The sequence below is a fragment of the Haemaphysalis longicornis genome, unplaced genomic scaffold (genome assembly GCF_048455015.1).
Source record: "Haemaphysalis longicornis isolate Haplotype H1 unplaced genomic scaffold, Haemaphysalis longicornis Haplotype H1 scaffold_9, whole genome shotgun sequence".
Classification (NCBI taxonomy): Eukaryota; Metazoa; Arthropoda; class Arachnida; order Ixodida; family Ixodidae; genus Haemaphysalis; species Haemaphysalis longicornis.
In genome coordinates this window covers 5,882,034-5,895,492 of record NW_027526460.1, presented here as the reverse complement: position 1 = coordinate 5,895,492, position 13,459 = coordinate 5,882,034, and the positions used below count along the sequence as shown (strand labels likewise).

Below are 13,459 nucleotides of genomic sequence, written 5' to 3'. Positions count from 1 at the left end.
GTTTGGCGGGCAATGATGCGTTCTTTGCGGAGAAATACGTAAATAAAGCGGGCATTTCTCTCATCAGCTTCCCATTCATTTGTGTTATAGCCATTGCGTCACAAAATAGGAGCGAAGCCCTGGTGCTGTCTAGAGCACAAACGCTGGCATCGGTAACTTTTATGCCTTCGATCGCCATGGCCGACTACGGAAATGTTTCTCTGGCCAAGGAGGCTGACTTGGACTTGCGATTTTTCACGGAAGGAATGAAAAACAAGTTTAGATGCTCGAGCGGCCAGTATGCCTGCCTATTTTGGCATCCCAGGCTCCACTGAGCCAGCTGTGAGCGTGGAAGCGACAAGCGGTGTTCCAAGTATCAAGCGCGGCATCAAGTGCTCCCAGCTGGTGCCGTTCAGGACAGAGCCTTCACCTTGTCTGGCAATCACAGCCATCTAATATCTTCTCTCGGGCGGTGCGAAAAACACTTTTCCCGCCAGCTGTGTCTACAGTCCTTGCCCGTGTTCCCCGTGGCTCAAATGTAACAAGCACAAAGCGATGCACACTTTACGGATGATCAATGGCAGCTCAAGACAAACGGGTGGATCGGACAGCTTACCACTCAAAGTGAGTTCATTTCACGGGTGATTATGTTCCAACTGAGCGCACTTTACCAATAGCAAGATTTAAATAGTGCTATGGAGAACGGGTGTGAGGATGCGCTTGGCACGGGGATGTCAGTTGGTGCATACAAGCGACAGCGACGAAGTGCGCATGAGGGTGTCGGAAAGACCACGCGGTGAAGAAGGAGGAGGAAGAAGAGAGGCGGAAGCGAGATGGCAAGTCGGAGGCGGGAGGAACGCGGTGATCGGCGAGTTCCCTGCTGTGCGCGAATGCACAGGGCACCTCAAGGCCAAGCCACATCCTCCTTTCGCCTTCGAGATTGTCAACCACGTCCCTACAGCTCCTGAAACTAGACTTGCGAGCACACGAGGCTCAACGGCACTTCACCACTTTGCAACAGCCAGCACCAACGACAAGGTCACAGCACCAGCGGCCATCATAAGGAGCCAGCCATCAACTACCATACGTGAGCCTGAACATTTGTAGGTTGGACTTTCTTTCATAGAGACTGGACTTACTAGCTAGAGTTGATTTTCCTCTTTGTAGTATGTTTTGGATATGCCTAAATGCCTCGTTCTTCTCCCCTCGGAAAAGCACCTCCTCATAAACAAAAGTCTGCTTCACAACGCTTAATTAACCAGCTGCAATGAGTCTTGTTAATTTTGTCACTTCTTATGAAGGGACTTCAGCTGCTTCCTGCCAGGTATATTGATTGGAGAAGCTGGGTGCACACCGTCGTAGGTTATTGACTTCACTAACTGCACACCAATGGTTTTCGAAAACGAAACTGAAACCATCATGGCTGACTGAATAATGAGGGAAGCAGCCTGCCTCGCAGTGCGTAAAAGCTGTAGTCTGTTTTTTTAGATACGAGGAGTTCACGGAAAGCTTCGAATTACGTTCATTTCACGTGCTAAACCACATAGGAACCATTTATTTCAGGAAAACATCTATAGATTCTTCTCCAATGAACGCTCGCCGTTCACCACTTTTGTGACATCACAATCCATAGTACCCAGAAGCGTACAGGGTGTCGTCCAGTTTTAACGTTCCTGGCGTTTCTTGCCTCGTTAAACAACTGCTATTTGTGAGAGCGGTGTATTTAGATTCTTGACGCCGTAATCCATCGATACGGGCCAACTTGTTTCCACCCTTTAGTGTCCCTTTAACCAAAAAAAAAAAAAAAAAAGGGAACACGAAAAGCCCGCAGGATTAAACCAGGGATGAGACAGCTCAAACAAATTCGAGTAGTTTTTGAGGCAGCAAAATTTCGATTTAGGAGCAGAAGAACCTTGATTTGGAGCAGTTCACGACATTATGTCGTTTTAGCGGCACAGAAAAGAAAATTTGTAGCAACTGTAAGAAAAAAAGTACCATTTTTAATCAGTTTGAAGAACAGAACACTGACGTAACAACTCCGTTACCTTCTTGCAAACTTCCTAAATTGTATAGAGACTGTATGCATAGACAATGTAAAATGTCATAAAAGATTTTAAAATTGAAGAACACTGCACCTGTAAGTGTGCTTCGATTTCTTTTTAATATTCGAATGCTAAAATTGTTACTTTTGCAATCCACTGCAAACGTAGCACAAAGCAAGGTGGAAGTTGTACAATTTTGATCCCCGAAGCGCACGTTGACCCTGATCATAATTTTTAAGCAACGTTGCTACGTTCAGCCACCTCACTTTTGGCATTAAATTTCACTTCACATACATCAATCATAACTACTCGCGCAACCCGAACACATCGCAGCAATGCAGCATGTGCCACAACCTAATTCTGAAGCGTCGATCATTCAATCCCCGAAGCTTGCATGCTTGCTGTCGAACACTGCAATAATTGAACTTTTTATAATATTTATAAGATATCAACGAGTCCAAATGTTCACTTCACCAACCCGAATTGTAAACACATGCACCGCATTTCACACTCAAGTATAAAGCACAGCAAAGTCATTGGCACCATGTTCTCAATGGACTCCTTCTTTCAAGCCATCCAAGTTCCCATAATCTGGCACACGTCAGCTTTATCCCCGCATTAGCATCACTGTTCAGTACCACAACGGGTAAAATAACGAAATGGGAATCTAACTGACCACGTAACCTACCCCTGAAAAACAGTGAAGCGCACTGATCAATTCAACCATTTCAACTACGCAGCAGCCACTTCATCCAGCAGCCATGAAAACGGCCAATCAGGAAGGCCATTTCAGCAAATGCAGCCAGAGAGCCATCGTTTGGTCCGTTTCAGTCTTTTTCTGTCATTTGTGTGGGCAACAATATTAGTGGTGACCGGGAAAACAAGACGGGAGCTCAGCCGACCTAGCGATACCAAAATGATCACCCTGTCCTCGCAAAAAAGAGCACCTCGTGGGCTGCTTGGAAAACCATGTTGTCAACTCTGCCTTTTGCTGCACCGAACACTAGCGTCGAAGTCCTTGCCTCTTAATAAGCCATTTTGGAGCAGCCTGGCGCAGGGATAACAGAATTGTATCAAAACTGTGCAACATGCACAGCTGCATCCCCCCCCTTAAACAAATGAAAAGGTGCACAAAATCGTTTACTTCTGTGCTAGCTTTAAGACAAGCAGGGTTTATCTTAAAGCTGGTCTGCCATTGACATTTTCCCTGGAAGTCGAATGAAGGACAGTTTCAGTCTGGCAACTCCGCGACTCATTTCCGCTGCTCAAATCGGCACCCACCAGCAGCGGCTGCACACTTCACCCGGAGCTGCAGCCAAGTGCACGTGCACACCCACCCTCAGAGTCCCAGTCCTCTTCCAGCTGGGCCCGGCGCTTCGGAACGCAGCACATGGAGTACCACGTCAGCAGCTCGTCTCGCGCCCGGCAGATGAACTCCTGCATCTTCTGCCGCTTCAGCACCTCGCACCCGGCAATCTGCTGCTGCAGCTGGTGGGGACGACAGCAGAGGGACACTGAGCATGCAAGCCCCGGCCAGAGCAGCACCCTCTCCCCTCTGCTGGGCCGTGCCACTCCTCCTCCGCCCCCTCCACCAACACCACGCTGCTCCAGCACTCAAGAGCCATACAACGATTACTGAGAAGTGCTGCAGGTGGTACACTGTGCACACTGCTACAGCAGCCGCTTGTTTTCTTTTTGCAATTGCCTGCTCCCTTATTCAGCGACAGGAGCCTCACAGTGGAAAAAATGGCAACACTCGTAAAGCTCCAAGTAATCATACAATCCCACAGTCCCCATTTTTTGTGTTTCCTTATCATAGCACTGTTTGTCCATTCATTATTTAGTCTCATGGCTGCAATTCTTAACGATACTACAGTGTGACAACCATGGTGACAATTGCACAAAAACAAACCAGGACCAGGAAGAAAACACATGGATGAGCACAATCTGTCCGTGTTGTTTCTTGGTGGTCCTTGTTAATATTTGCACAACCGCAACCATGAATCGCGGCCAACTAGGCAGGCTTGCTGCGTGCAAACGTGGTAGCCTGGTTTTAACTGCAGTTGGATGTATAAAAAGCCCATACTACTACCTGCACCAACCTCTGGGGAACCAACACAGGCCACAAACCAAAGACTTGTTGGCTACGAGAGTGGGGGGTGGGGAGGGTTAGTTTTCCTTTCTGACAACTGAGCTACACCATACGGCCTACGAACTCCGGTTTCGCACTACAGCAATGGCCATTTTGGGAAAAATTCACTGTTGTACATGCATAGACCGTACGGCAGGGCCAAGGAGGAGGAACAAGGAAAGGGCTTCCCAGAAGGGGCCCTGCTTACCGCATCAAGCGCTGCAGCCGTGAGACCCGAGTGCGCACGCTGGAGCTCTTCCCGCTCAGCCTTGGGAGTGTCCAGCCTCTCCCAGTACAGGGACAGCCGCTCCACCAGGCTGGCATGCTCGCGTCGACGCTGGGCCTCCAAGTCCTTGAGCTGCGGGCACAGCAAACGCCCAGGCAGCGATTAGTGAGAGAAATAAAATGTGGTGCTCAGTGAGCATGCCTGCAAAGCATCACTGTCCCACACGGGGACAGGGGTCCTCTCCTTGGAAAGGATCCCCTGCACTGTCCAGCTCAACCCCCACGAAGCGGGATCTCCCCGCCCATTCTGCACCTGGCTCTGGTACAAGGAGCGGCAGAACTGCTTGCTCCCCACCTTGGGCTGGCAAGGAGCGAGTTGGGGCAACATTCCGTGACAAACCCGAGAAAGAAACCTTGGAGAGGCACTGGCAACGAGTCACCAGGGTGTTACCAAACAATGGTTGAGGCTCTGTGGTTAGCAGCAGACAAACCTCAGCATGCACTATGAGCTTGAATAAGCTGTAAATTCACACAAAGCACTAGCTCCCTGTGGACGCATTTTTTAATGTTGCTTCACATAGAGGAGATCTGCACATTTATTCTACGGCCTTGTGCCACAAGGCAAGCGCAAACAGTGTTTCTGCCAAGAAAAAAAAATTTGCTGCCTCAAGTACCTTCAACCATGGAAGAAACGAATTTCAACAACACACTGAAAATGGTGTGATGAAGTGGATAACTTGGTATACAAGGCTCCAAACACAAAATGTGAAAGGGATGTGAAACAAACTAAAGGCCTCTAAATTTCTGCTGCTGAAGGAGAGAGAGTTCTTTGAGTTAGACCAGCCCTAGCCTCTCTTCTAACAGCCGATCCAAGCGACAAAGCACTGAATAAGAGCAGCATAAAGGCTGGAGGCTCTTGAGCAGCATTTATGAGCACTAAAAATTTAACAGGGGCACAATCTGTAGTTGCAAGGGCACTTAAAACGGTGGTGGGGAACGCCAGTAAAAGCACTGCGCAGTTTTGATCACAATCCCATTTTGCACACGGGCTCGGTCTGACCAACTGCCCCGCACCTGCTGGAGGTATTCTTCCACAGCCTGCAAGTTGGACGTGGAGAGGAGGAACTGGGATGGGTCTTCCAGCACAATCTCCTGCTCCTTTGGGGACTCTGGCTTTGCGTCCAAGAGCCTGACCATGTCAATGATTTCCTGGCGAAGGGCCCAGAACTTGCCCTGCCGCATGATCTGAAAAAAAGAGACAATCACAGCAGGTTGTAAACTCCTCGGCACGAAACAATGGCATCAAGCTGCTGCACGCTGAACTTTGGCACTGAGCCGCCGAGTTCCAGCCCTCGAGAGCACACTGTCAGTTTAGAATTCCTTTAAAATAGACGTGAAGATAGCCCCAACCCACCAGAGCAGACTGCTAACTGATGACAGAGGCCCAGTGTTTCATGCCTCAACTAACTAAGCCACCAGAGCAGGACTCCTCCAAGAAAGCACTCGCACGAGTGGGCCATGAACGGGGCCACAGACTTGCCCTCCCTGCCCAGAATGAAGTGCATGCAAAAGCAGTGAGTGGTAAACAGCCAATCACACACTGAAGCTGGAATGTGGGTGCAACTTGCACGTGCTAAGTGTGTAAGCGTTGCATGCGGTCCCTTCGAGAGTCGTACAGAGAAGGCATTGCATGGACACTCACTGTTTGGTGTTCACTGAACTTATGACACTCCCCAGTCGAGCCAGTGGACAATAGGCCACACAGTGCCAAGTGGTTGCCAGTTAAGGGATATGGAATGTTCTACAGTTTACAGCACTCTACGAGGACGCACAATTTTGAAAAGGTTTTTATGTCAGGTAAAGGCTGTCACACTCCTCCGAAGTTAACTTTCCCACGCCACTTATTTGCACTGCAGTGAAGCCTATTCTGAACAAAGGCACTGAAAATAAGCTGATTTAATGTCTTATGACAGTGAGTGAGTCACGTAAAGAGGCCTATAAAGCTGCACGAGTGACGGATGTGGCCTTACAGCTTGTCTTATTAGAGAATTCCTCATAGAAGCTTCCTTCTTTAATATTGTCTGCATCATGCGAAGAACTAGTGAAGTAGTGGTTTACCTCGGTGCCTTCCCTTTGCCAAGCCCACAAAATTAGGCGCGCTGTTGAACACTGCTACAGAACAGGCACAATGATTTGATTGATTGTGAGGTTTAACGTGCTGACACTGCTCAGGCGATGAGGCACACCGTATTGCAGGGCTTCGCATTAATTTTGACCACCTGGGGATTTTTAACATGTGCCGAAATCTCGAACAAACGGGCGTTTGTTTTTAGCCTCCATCAGAAAAGTGGCCGCGGCAGCCGGGAATCGAACCCGCGTCCTTGGGCTCAGCAGCACAACACCTCAGCCAAAAAAAATAATAAAAATCCAGGAACAATGGCTGAACTTGAAAGGTAATCAGTTCAGGTAATCATCAAATCTGGCCCTGCTGCAGATACACAATAAAGGTGCAGGTGGCAGCTACTTGCTTAGGAGACCATTCAATATGATATGAGCCAGACACATTTGTGCCTGTCGAAAAGTGCATAAATTTAATTCTTCCAGAGCGGTTCAATCAGTCATGCTAGTAGACACCGTCGCGCCTGAACACCTGAAGATGGGTACATGACAGCTACCGAAAAGAGAAGAGAAGTAACCGGAAACAATGTTTGCCGCACCTTACGTGCTCACCACCACCTATCCGGGCTACAGCGGTCACTAGACCGGGTTACAAAAGCCAAAAAAGAAGCCGGCCTCGCTGACCTTTATCTCAGTGAGTTTGGCAATGTTCTGGCTGATCTGGAGCAGTTCCTCCTCGGACGGGATGGGCGAGCACCATGGCTGACAGGGGGGGGCCTGTCCCAGCTTTGCTCGCAGTTCGGCATCCTCTGCGAGCAGCCGGCGGCGCTCCTTTTTGCGCTGTGTCTTGATCAGGTTCAGTTCAGCCACCGTGGTGCGAAGCACACTGTCCTGCTCGAGGGCCGTGAGGCCCGACTCAGGCTGCGGGGAAGAAGGGGTCACGATGATGATGGGGATGCCACTGCACATGTGGGAACTACGATACACTTCAGCTGCGTGCTCCAGTGTAAACTGAACGCAGCAGCACCTGTCCCCCATGCAAGCTAGCAGAAGGGAAAGCCTCACACCGGACTCACCAGTGTCAGCGGCAGGCCCAGCTGCTCTGAAAGCTCGCGGACTTGGGTGCTGAGCCGCTCGTTGGAGGCCACCATGCGCTGCCGCATGTCTTCCTCCCCCTTGTACATTTCGGACAGCAGCCGGTCCACGTGCTCCTCAGTGCGGCCCAGCCTGTTCTTGAGGGCCACACCGACCACCCCGATGTCCCACCACAGTCTGGTCAAGTCACAAACTTTCGTTGTGAGCTTTTCTGTCATTCTTGCCAGGGTTTCTTTCCTGTGTTGGGACAGGAAGAACCAGAATGCCTATTAAGGCGCTTGCTGTGATCAATCTTTTTTTTTTCCATTTTCATGCCACTATTAAGGCAAGCACAAAGAGCTTTTCAGAGCAAGCACCAGCCTCGAGTCATTAGTACGATACGACAGGTTACACCTAACAAGTCTACTCGTCAGCAGCGTGAAGAACAGACCACCTTTCATGCCTGAGAAAAGATTCCTGCACTTCTAGCCCGCCAGCTGCGCTGGAGAGAAAGGCTCTTGGTGGACGCCCAAGTGAAAAAGCAAACTTCTAGTAAATTTGAGCTTTGAATTTCTTTTTGATCAGAAGTGCACCTGTTGTGACCTGGCTGGGGGTAAAACCAGCAGCCTAACACTATGCAAGTGGAGTGCCCCAGCATCCCCTCATTCAGTTACTGTCCAATTTCCCACTGAGTGACTGCATGGCAGCCAACCTTAGATATAATGAGACTAATTGTAAAAACAAGTTAGCCTTTATCAATAGGTTGTACCTGGAAACACAACAGTCGTAGCAACCACAGCAGCTGTTTAATGGCGCAGAAAATGCCTTGCTACCACATAAATTTTTCCCACACTGTTTGCTTCTGACCGAACTTGTACATGCTGTATTCTTGTTGCAGCTGATGGTAACTGTTTCGTGAAACAGTAGGCAGGACTCGAGAAACAGGGTCACATAAGCGGCAGTGTCACTTATGCTACTGGGACAGTGTTGTGTCAGACAAACCCAACACGCCTGACTGATTCGTGAAGCAGCATCAGCTGGTATAGTGGCGCACACAGTGCTTCTATGTTTACGTGTACCTTTGTAACTTCGATTGTTTAGCCCACCATTCTCACTGCTATAAATAAGCTGTGCACTGAATTTTAGCACAAAGTACCCATTCTGCAAGCTTATAGTCCCTGTTTAATTTTCACTGGTTGCTGCTGGCCCCAGCCAATCGCAATGAGCTGCCCATAATATGCCAAGAGTTCAGTGCGGGAAAGTAGCTGGTGAGTCGGCTACTTCATTATACACCTCATTTGAGTGAATCTAGAATCGATTTGTGTACCATGGTTAGGAGCAACAGAAGGGACTATAGAATAAAAGGAGAGACCAATAGCCGCGACGTCCCAGTGACGCGATGGTGTTCTATTTACAACATGGCGATGAGAAGAAGATGAAGCAACTCGAGCGTGAGCTGCTCCCACGAGATGACAAGCAGCACCGATGATGATGACCTCATCGGTGTAGCGATGATGATAATCCATAAAGTTTTAACATCTTCCCCGGCCACAAAGAACCTGGGATCAGTCCGCGTCCGCGAGATGCTAGGATAATTTCGGTCCGGTCAGATCCGATAGGGCACTCAGAGGGTGAAACTGTCACAGCGGACGTCTTTTGAAGACACGCCCAGAATGTCGGCGCAGGTGACGCAGCCAGGATGAAATACGAAGCCCGTCTTCGACGTTCTTGTACTCTGACGCAAGTTCCTCAGCTTTCATCACTGCGATCTCCGAATAGTGCCTTGGAGGCTTCCGCTTCTTTCTCAGTCTCTGTAGTGTCGCAGTTCGACTGCTGCCAGATGCCTTTTTTTCCTTCGGATGATGTCTGCCGTCTACTGTTCTCTCTAGAATGCGTCGTGTTCGCGTAGGGGAAATCTTAGGATGTCTCTGGAAAATGTCAGTATCTCGATCTTCAGTTTCGGGCATCGCTTTCCTGGATATGACAAATATTACTCTTTTATCTTGTTTCTTTTTCCGAGGAAAAGTGTCCATGGGTTTAGTCGGCACACATAAGGAATACGACGCGTGTTCCACTGTTACGCCAGTAGGTGGAGAGCCTGTCTCAATCGGGTTCTTTTCCGAGAACTCTTGAAGGGAACACAAAACCCTGCTATTTTTTGTCTGAACATCCCTTTCTGTCAAAGAGCAGGTCATCGTCTCACTGTCTGCTTGGGTCGGGGCATTTGACAGATGCGTAGTTCCTGCCGTCAAAGCTTCTTCATCAGGGTTTTTCAAATCATGTTGGCCATAACACCGTTCAGTCAATGTAAAAAACTCCGCGAAGTTGGCCGATGAATGCACTTTCTCAATTATTTCGCACTGTTCTGGGGTGTCGGATTTCTTGGTTTTCAGTTGATAGTATAAGCGGATCATGATAAAAGTAATTTCATCTTCATAGTCAAAGTTGGTTGCATATTCATCATCCAGGGAGTCACTGTCGATGAATGGTTCAATTAAGTCGTTTAGTGATCTTAAGACATTTTCGGTTTTTCTCAACTGGCGCATGAAACTCTTCAATACATCGTAAACATCGTCGGGATTTGTGATCAACCGTAGTGCCGCTTCTGCATCTCGGCGCAGTTCTCGAGTAATGAACCGCACCTCTTCCCTTTTTGTTTTCAGTTCGTCAAGACGCATCGTACACTCAGGAATACTCTGTTCTGGTAATGCATCTTCCATTATTCAATGAGCTCTAGCGTGCACCTCACCTTTCAAAAAATTGGTTTCTGTACCCATCGGGCAGTCTCGTCGGAGGTGAGGTTGCATCGTCGTGTCATCTGGCCATCACGTCGGTCGGCTTTCGGTAGCACCATCGTCGATATGCCCATCAAATGGTCAGTCGTCGGCTTCGAGGGGTCCTCCTCCTCGTAGGCCAAAGTTCGGATGAATCCGAATCGCACTGGGCCTTCTTCCCGGGTTTATCGGCACCAAAATATAGAATAAAAGGAGAGACCAATAGCCGCGACGTCCCAGTGACGCGATGGTGTTCTATTTACAACATGGCAATGAGAAGAAGACGAAGCAACTCGAGCGTGAGCTGCTCCCACGAGATGACAAGCAGCACCGATGATGATGACCTCATCGGTGTAGCGATGATGATAATCCATAAAGTTTTAACAGGGACTCCTGCTTTGGTAGCTAGACGTTAAGCAACTTCTAAGCCAGTGTGGATAAGTGTGCACAGAAACATTACGGCCATGTCGGGTGGATTGCGCTGAAGAATTTGGAGGGCTTGCCCTTGCACAAAGTCTCTTACAGCAGTTTGAGAACTGAACAAGATGACTGTTTGGGTAAAGCACTGAGAGAGGGTCAGCGCTACAGCTGCCTCCTCCACCACAGTACGGATGGTGGGTGCGACTTGTGAGAGATGGGAGCAGGGGGTGTAAGGTGTGTTGTGTGGTTCCAGTAGCTGGCGGCATCCACATAGTGGCTGTGGATTGAACGGGGTACTGGTCTGCAAGGTAACGTGCACACTGTTCCCTACAAGCATGTTGCAGGGTAGTGATTGGTCTCTGATGGGAGGGGGAATCGGGTGGGCAGAATTGGTGAGGGTGGGGATGTCGCCCGTCAGTCCTGTGGAGGTGGATGCCAGGCAAGAGCACTGATTCACTAAGTGGGCGTCAATGAGGATCATGTTTGTAACATGTTTGTAAAAAAAAAGGATCATGTTTGTAACACTTTCAAGTGCATAGTCCAGAGGCTAATGTTGTCCAGGCACAAACTGCGTCGGAGATGGGGTATTTGGAAAGGTTGGGTGGGGGAAAGCTGTTGTGGCAACTGAAGAAGTGCCATGTAGAGGAGTGAGGATATCTATTGGCATGGGGCCCGGGCGACATCTAGGCGAAGCTTTGCGGTGCAGTCTTTTTTTTTTTTTTTATATAGGCCTGGTGGTCTACTTTCAGTTTGTAAAGGTTGCGGAGGATTGCTGCATCGGAGACTTGAGTCGCAAGCTTGAGCACGGCGGTACACGTGCCGGGCGGAGGGGGCGCGCTGAGGCTACGGATATTCCTGTGCAGCTGTAATTAGGACCCACATGGACGCGTGAATGCCACTGTCAACACCACTGAGAACTCGAGCTAGCCTCGCGTAAAAATATACAAGTCGCCCTCAAGCCATCGGAAAACAGAGGAACGAGGGGGGAGGATGAAGAAATTGGCACAAACATCGGCGCGCGACGTTATTTAAAAGGCATCTACGGTAAACAGAAACGAAACTCGCTGCGTTTTTTTTTTGTCCAGTGCTTTTCAGGCGACTTTGTCTACGACAAACACTACGAAAAAGTGTCTTTCCGACGGTTACATTTAAACGAGGCACCCGAAGCGGTTCCTTCTTCCCAGTTACGTCTAAACGTACCCACCTCAGCGCCTCCATCTCGGCTTTGTCCATGTTTTCTGCGGGGCTTGAGAAGGGATCCCGCAGCACTAAAGACCAGCCACCGCCTGTCAGCTGTCGTCACAGCGGAACCGCCCTGGCAGGACAGCAGTCTGCACCACAGGTCAGCACGGGCTGCATGCACGGTCTGAAATCGCGTTCCAAACTGCCGCTGCCGGCGCGTACCGCCGCCAACGGCAACCAACGGCAACTGCGGCAACGACATGCTGGGCACCGCAGCCATAGAGTTAATACTGCACGCAGCCAATCACCGCCTACTGCGACTTTAGGCCACGTGACGTGCTCGCAAAAAAAAAAAAAAAAAATTGCATTACGTTTTTAGAAGCGGCATTGATAGTTACGGTGAAATCGCGAATTAAACAAATTGAGCATGAAAGTGAAACTATATGCTGTCATTGGTCAATGCATGGAGTTTGCCATGGTGGAGGAAAAAAGCTTGGGACGACAAACATGCATGGTACAAGCGCTGCTCCACTGAGATCATGGAGGAAATGACTGAGATATAAAAGAGGAGCCCGAATTAACGCCTCTATTTACCCAACCTCAGCGAACCTAACCTAAACCAAATTGTAGCTGGTATCGCTGTACAAAAATGCAGAGCATTACTCAAGACGTTAAGTTTATCCTCTGGGGGATGCGTCGGTTTCATCCAGGAATTGCACTTGTCAAAGAGGCGGACCAGCGGCGTACGTGTATCTCCTTGTCAGAGCTTGAGCTGGGGAGACACCTTCCATTCATAAGGAAACATCCTAGCTGTTGCAGCTGCGTCTGGAAGCGCCACGTTATCAGAGTCTGACCTGGCGAGTACTCATTGACTGCAACGGAGTTCAAAGATCTTCTTGACCGTTCCAAAAGCAGACGTTTCACAGTTTGGCTCGTTCCACACGAGGATCCCCCGTCCCACTGTGTCTTGCAGTAGAAATAAAACCTGTAACGGACGTACGGTCGGCACGGGATCGAAAAAAAAAAAAAAAGGTTTTGCCACCACTTCTAGGAGCAGCTTCACCACGAGGGCATACACATTCCGAAATCTATTGTTGCGAGCCTTCAAATTGAAACTAAGAGTTAAGCATGGATGCAAGAGTTAGGGAAGCGCGATTGTCACCGTGCGGAGCGTCAGAGTGTAGTTGTACGTACATCGATAAAGTCGAGCGTGAAATTTAATCGTTTAAACACTTGAATATATGGCGGCGGCTGCTGGTCCAGTCTTGGATGTTCTGACAATGTGACGATACTATACACTAGGTTCTCCCTGAAATAATCATAGATTGATTCCTCTTCTTGTCTTTTTGTAGGTTTCCTGCCTTCCGGACCCTCTCGCGCGCGTAGCGGTTTCCACCGCCTGGTGCACTTCCTGCTGCGCTGGGTCATAGGGTTACACTAAAATTGCGTCTGCAGTATGTCCATAGCTCTTGAAGGCTGCTGCCCCGGACCTGTGAGCATGGAACTTTTCTTTC

At 49.1% G+C, this 13,459-nt stretch overlaps 1 protein-coding gene across 1 annotated transcript in view; it reads right to left on the bottom strand.

Annotated features, from left to right (window-relative positions):
* LOC144153637 (protein regulator of cytokinesis 1-like) overlaps nucleotides 1-12,200 on the bottom strand; it is a 33,174-nt gene extending 20,974 nt beyond the window's left edge. Inside the window, exons 1-6 of the mRNA XM_077685289.1 lie at nucleotides 11,968-12,200; nucleotides 7,572-7,827; nucleotides 7,180-7,416; nucleotides 5,452-5,622; nucleotides 4,361-4,510; nucleotides 3,359-3,509 (exon numbers count right to left, since the gene is read on the bottom strand). Of these exons, the coding sequence (XP_077541415.1) occupies nucleotides 3,359-3,509; nucleotides 4,361-4,510; nucleotides 5,452-5,622; nucleotides 7,180-7,416; nucleotides 7,572-7,827; nucleotides 11,968-11,996 (994 nt within the window). The 5' untranslated portion in view covers nucleotides 11,997-12,200. The remainder of the gene's footprint in view (nucleotides 1-3,358; nucleotides 3,510-4,360; nucleotides 4,511-5,451; nucleotides 5,623-7,179; nucleotides 7,417-7,571; nucleotides 7,828-11,967) is intronic.
* Nucleotides 12,201-13,459: the final 1,259 nt, after the last annotated feature.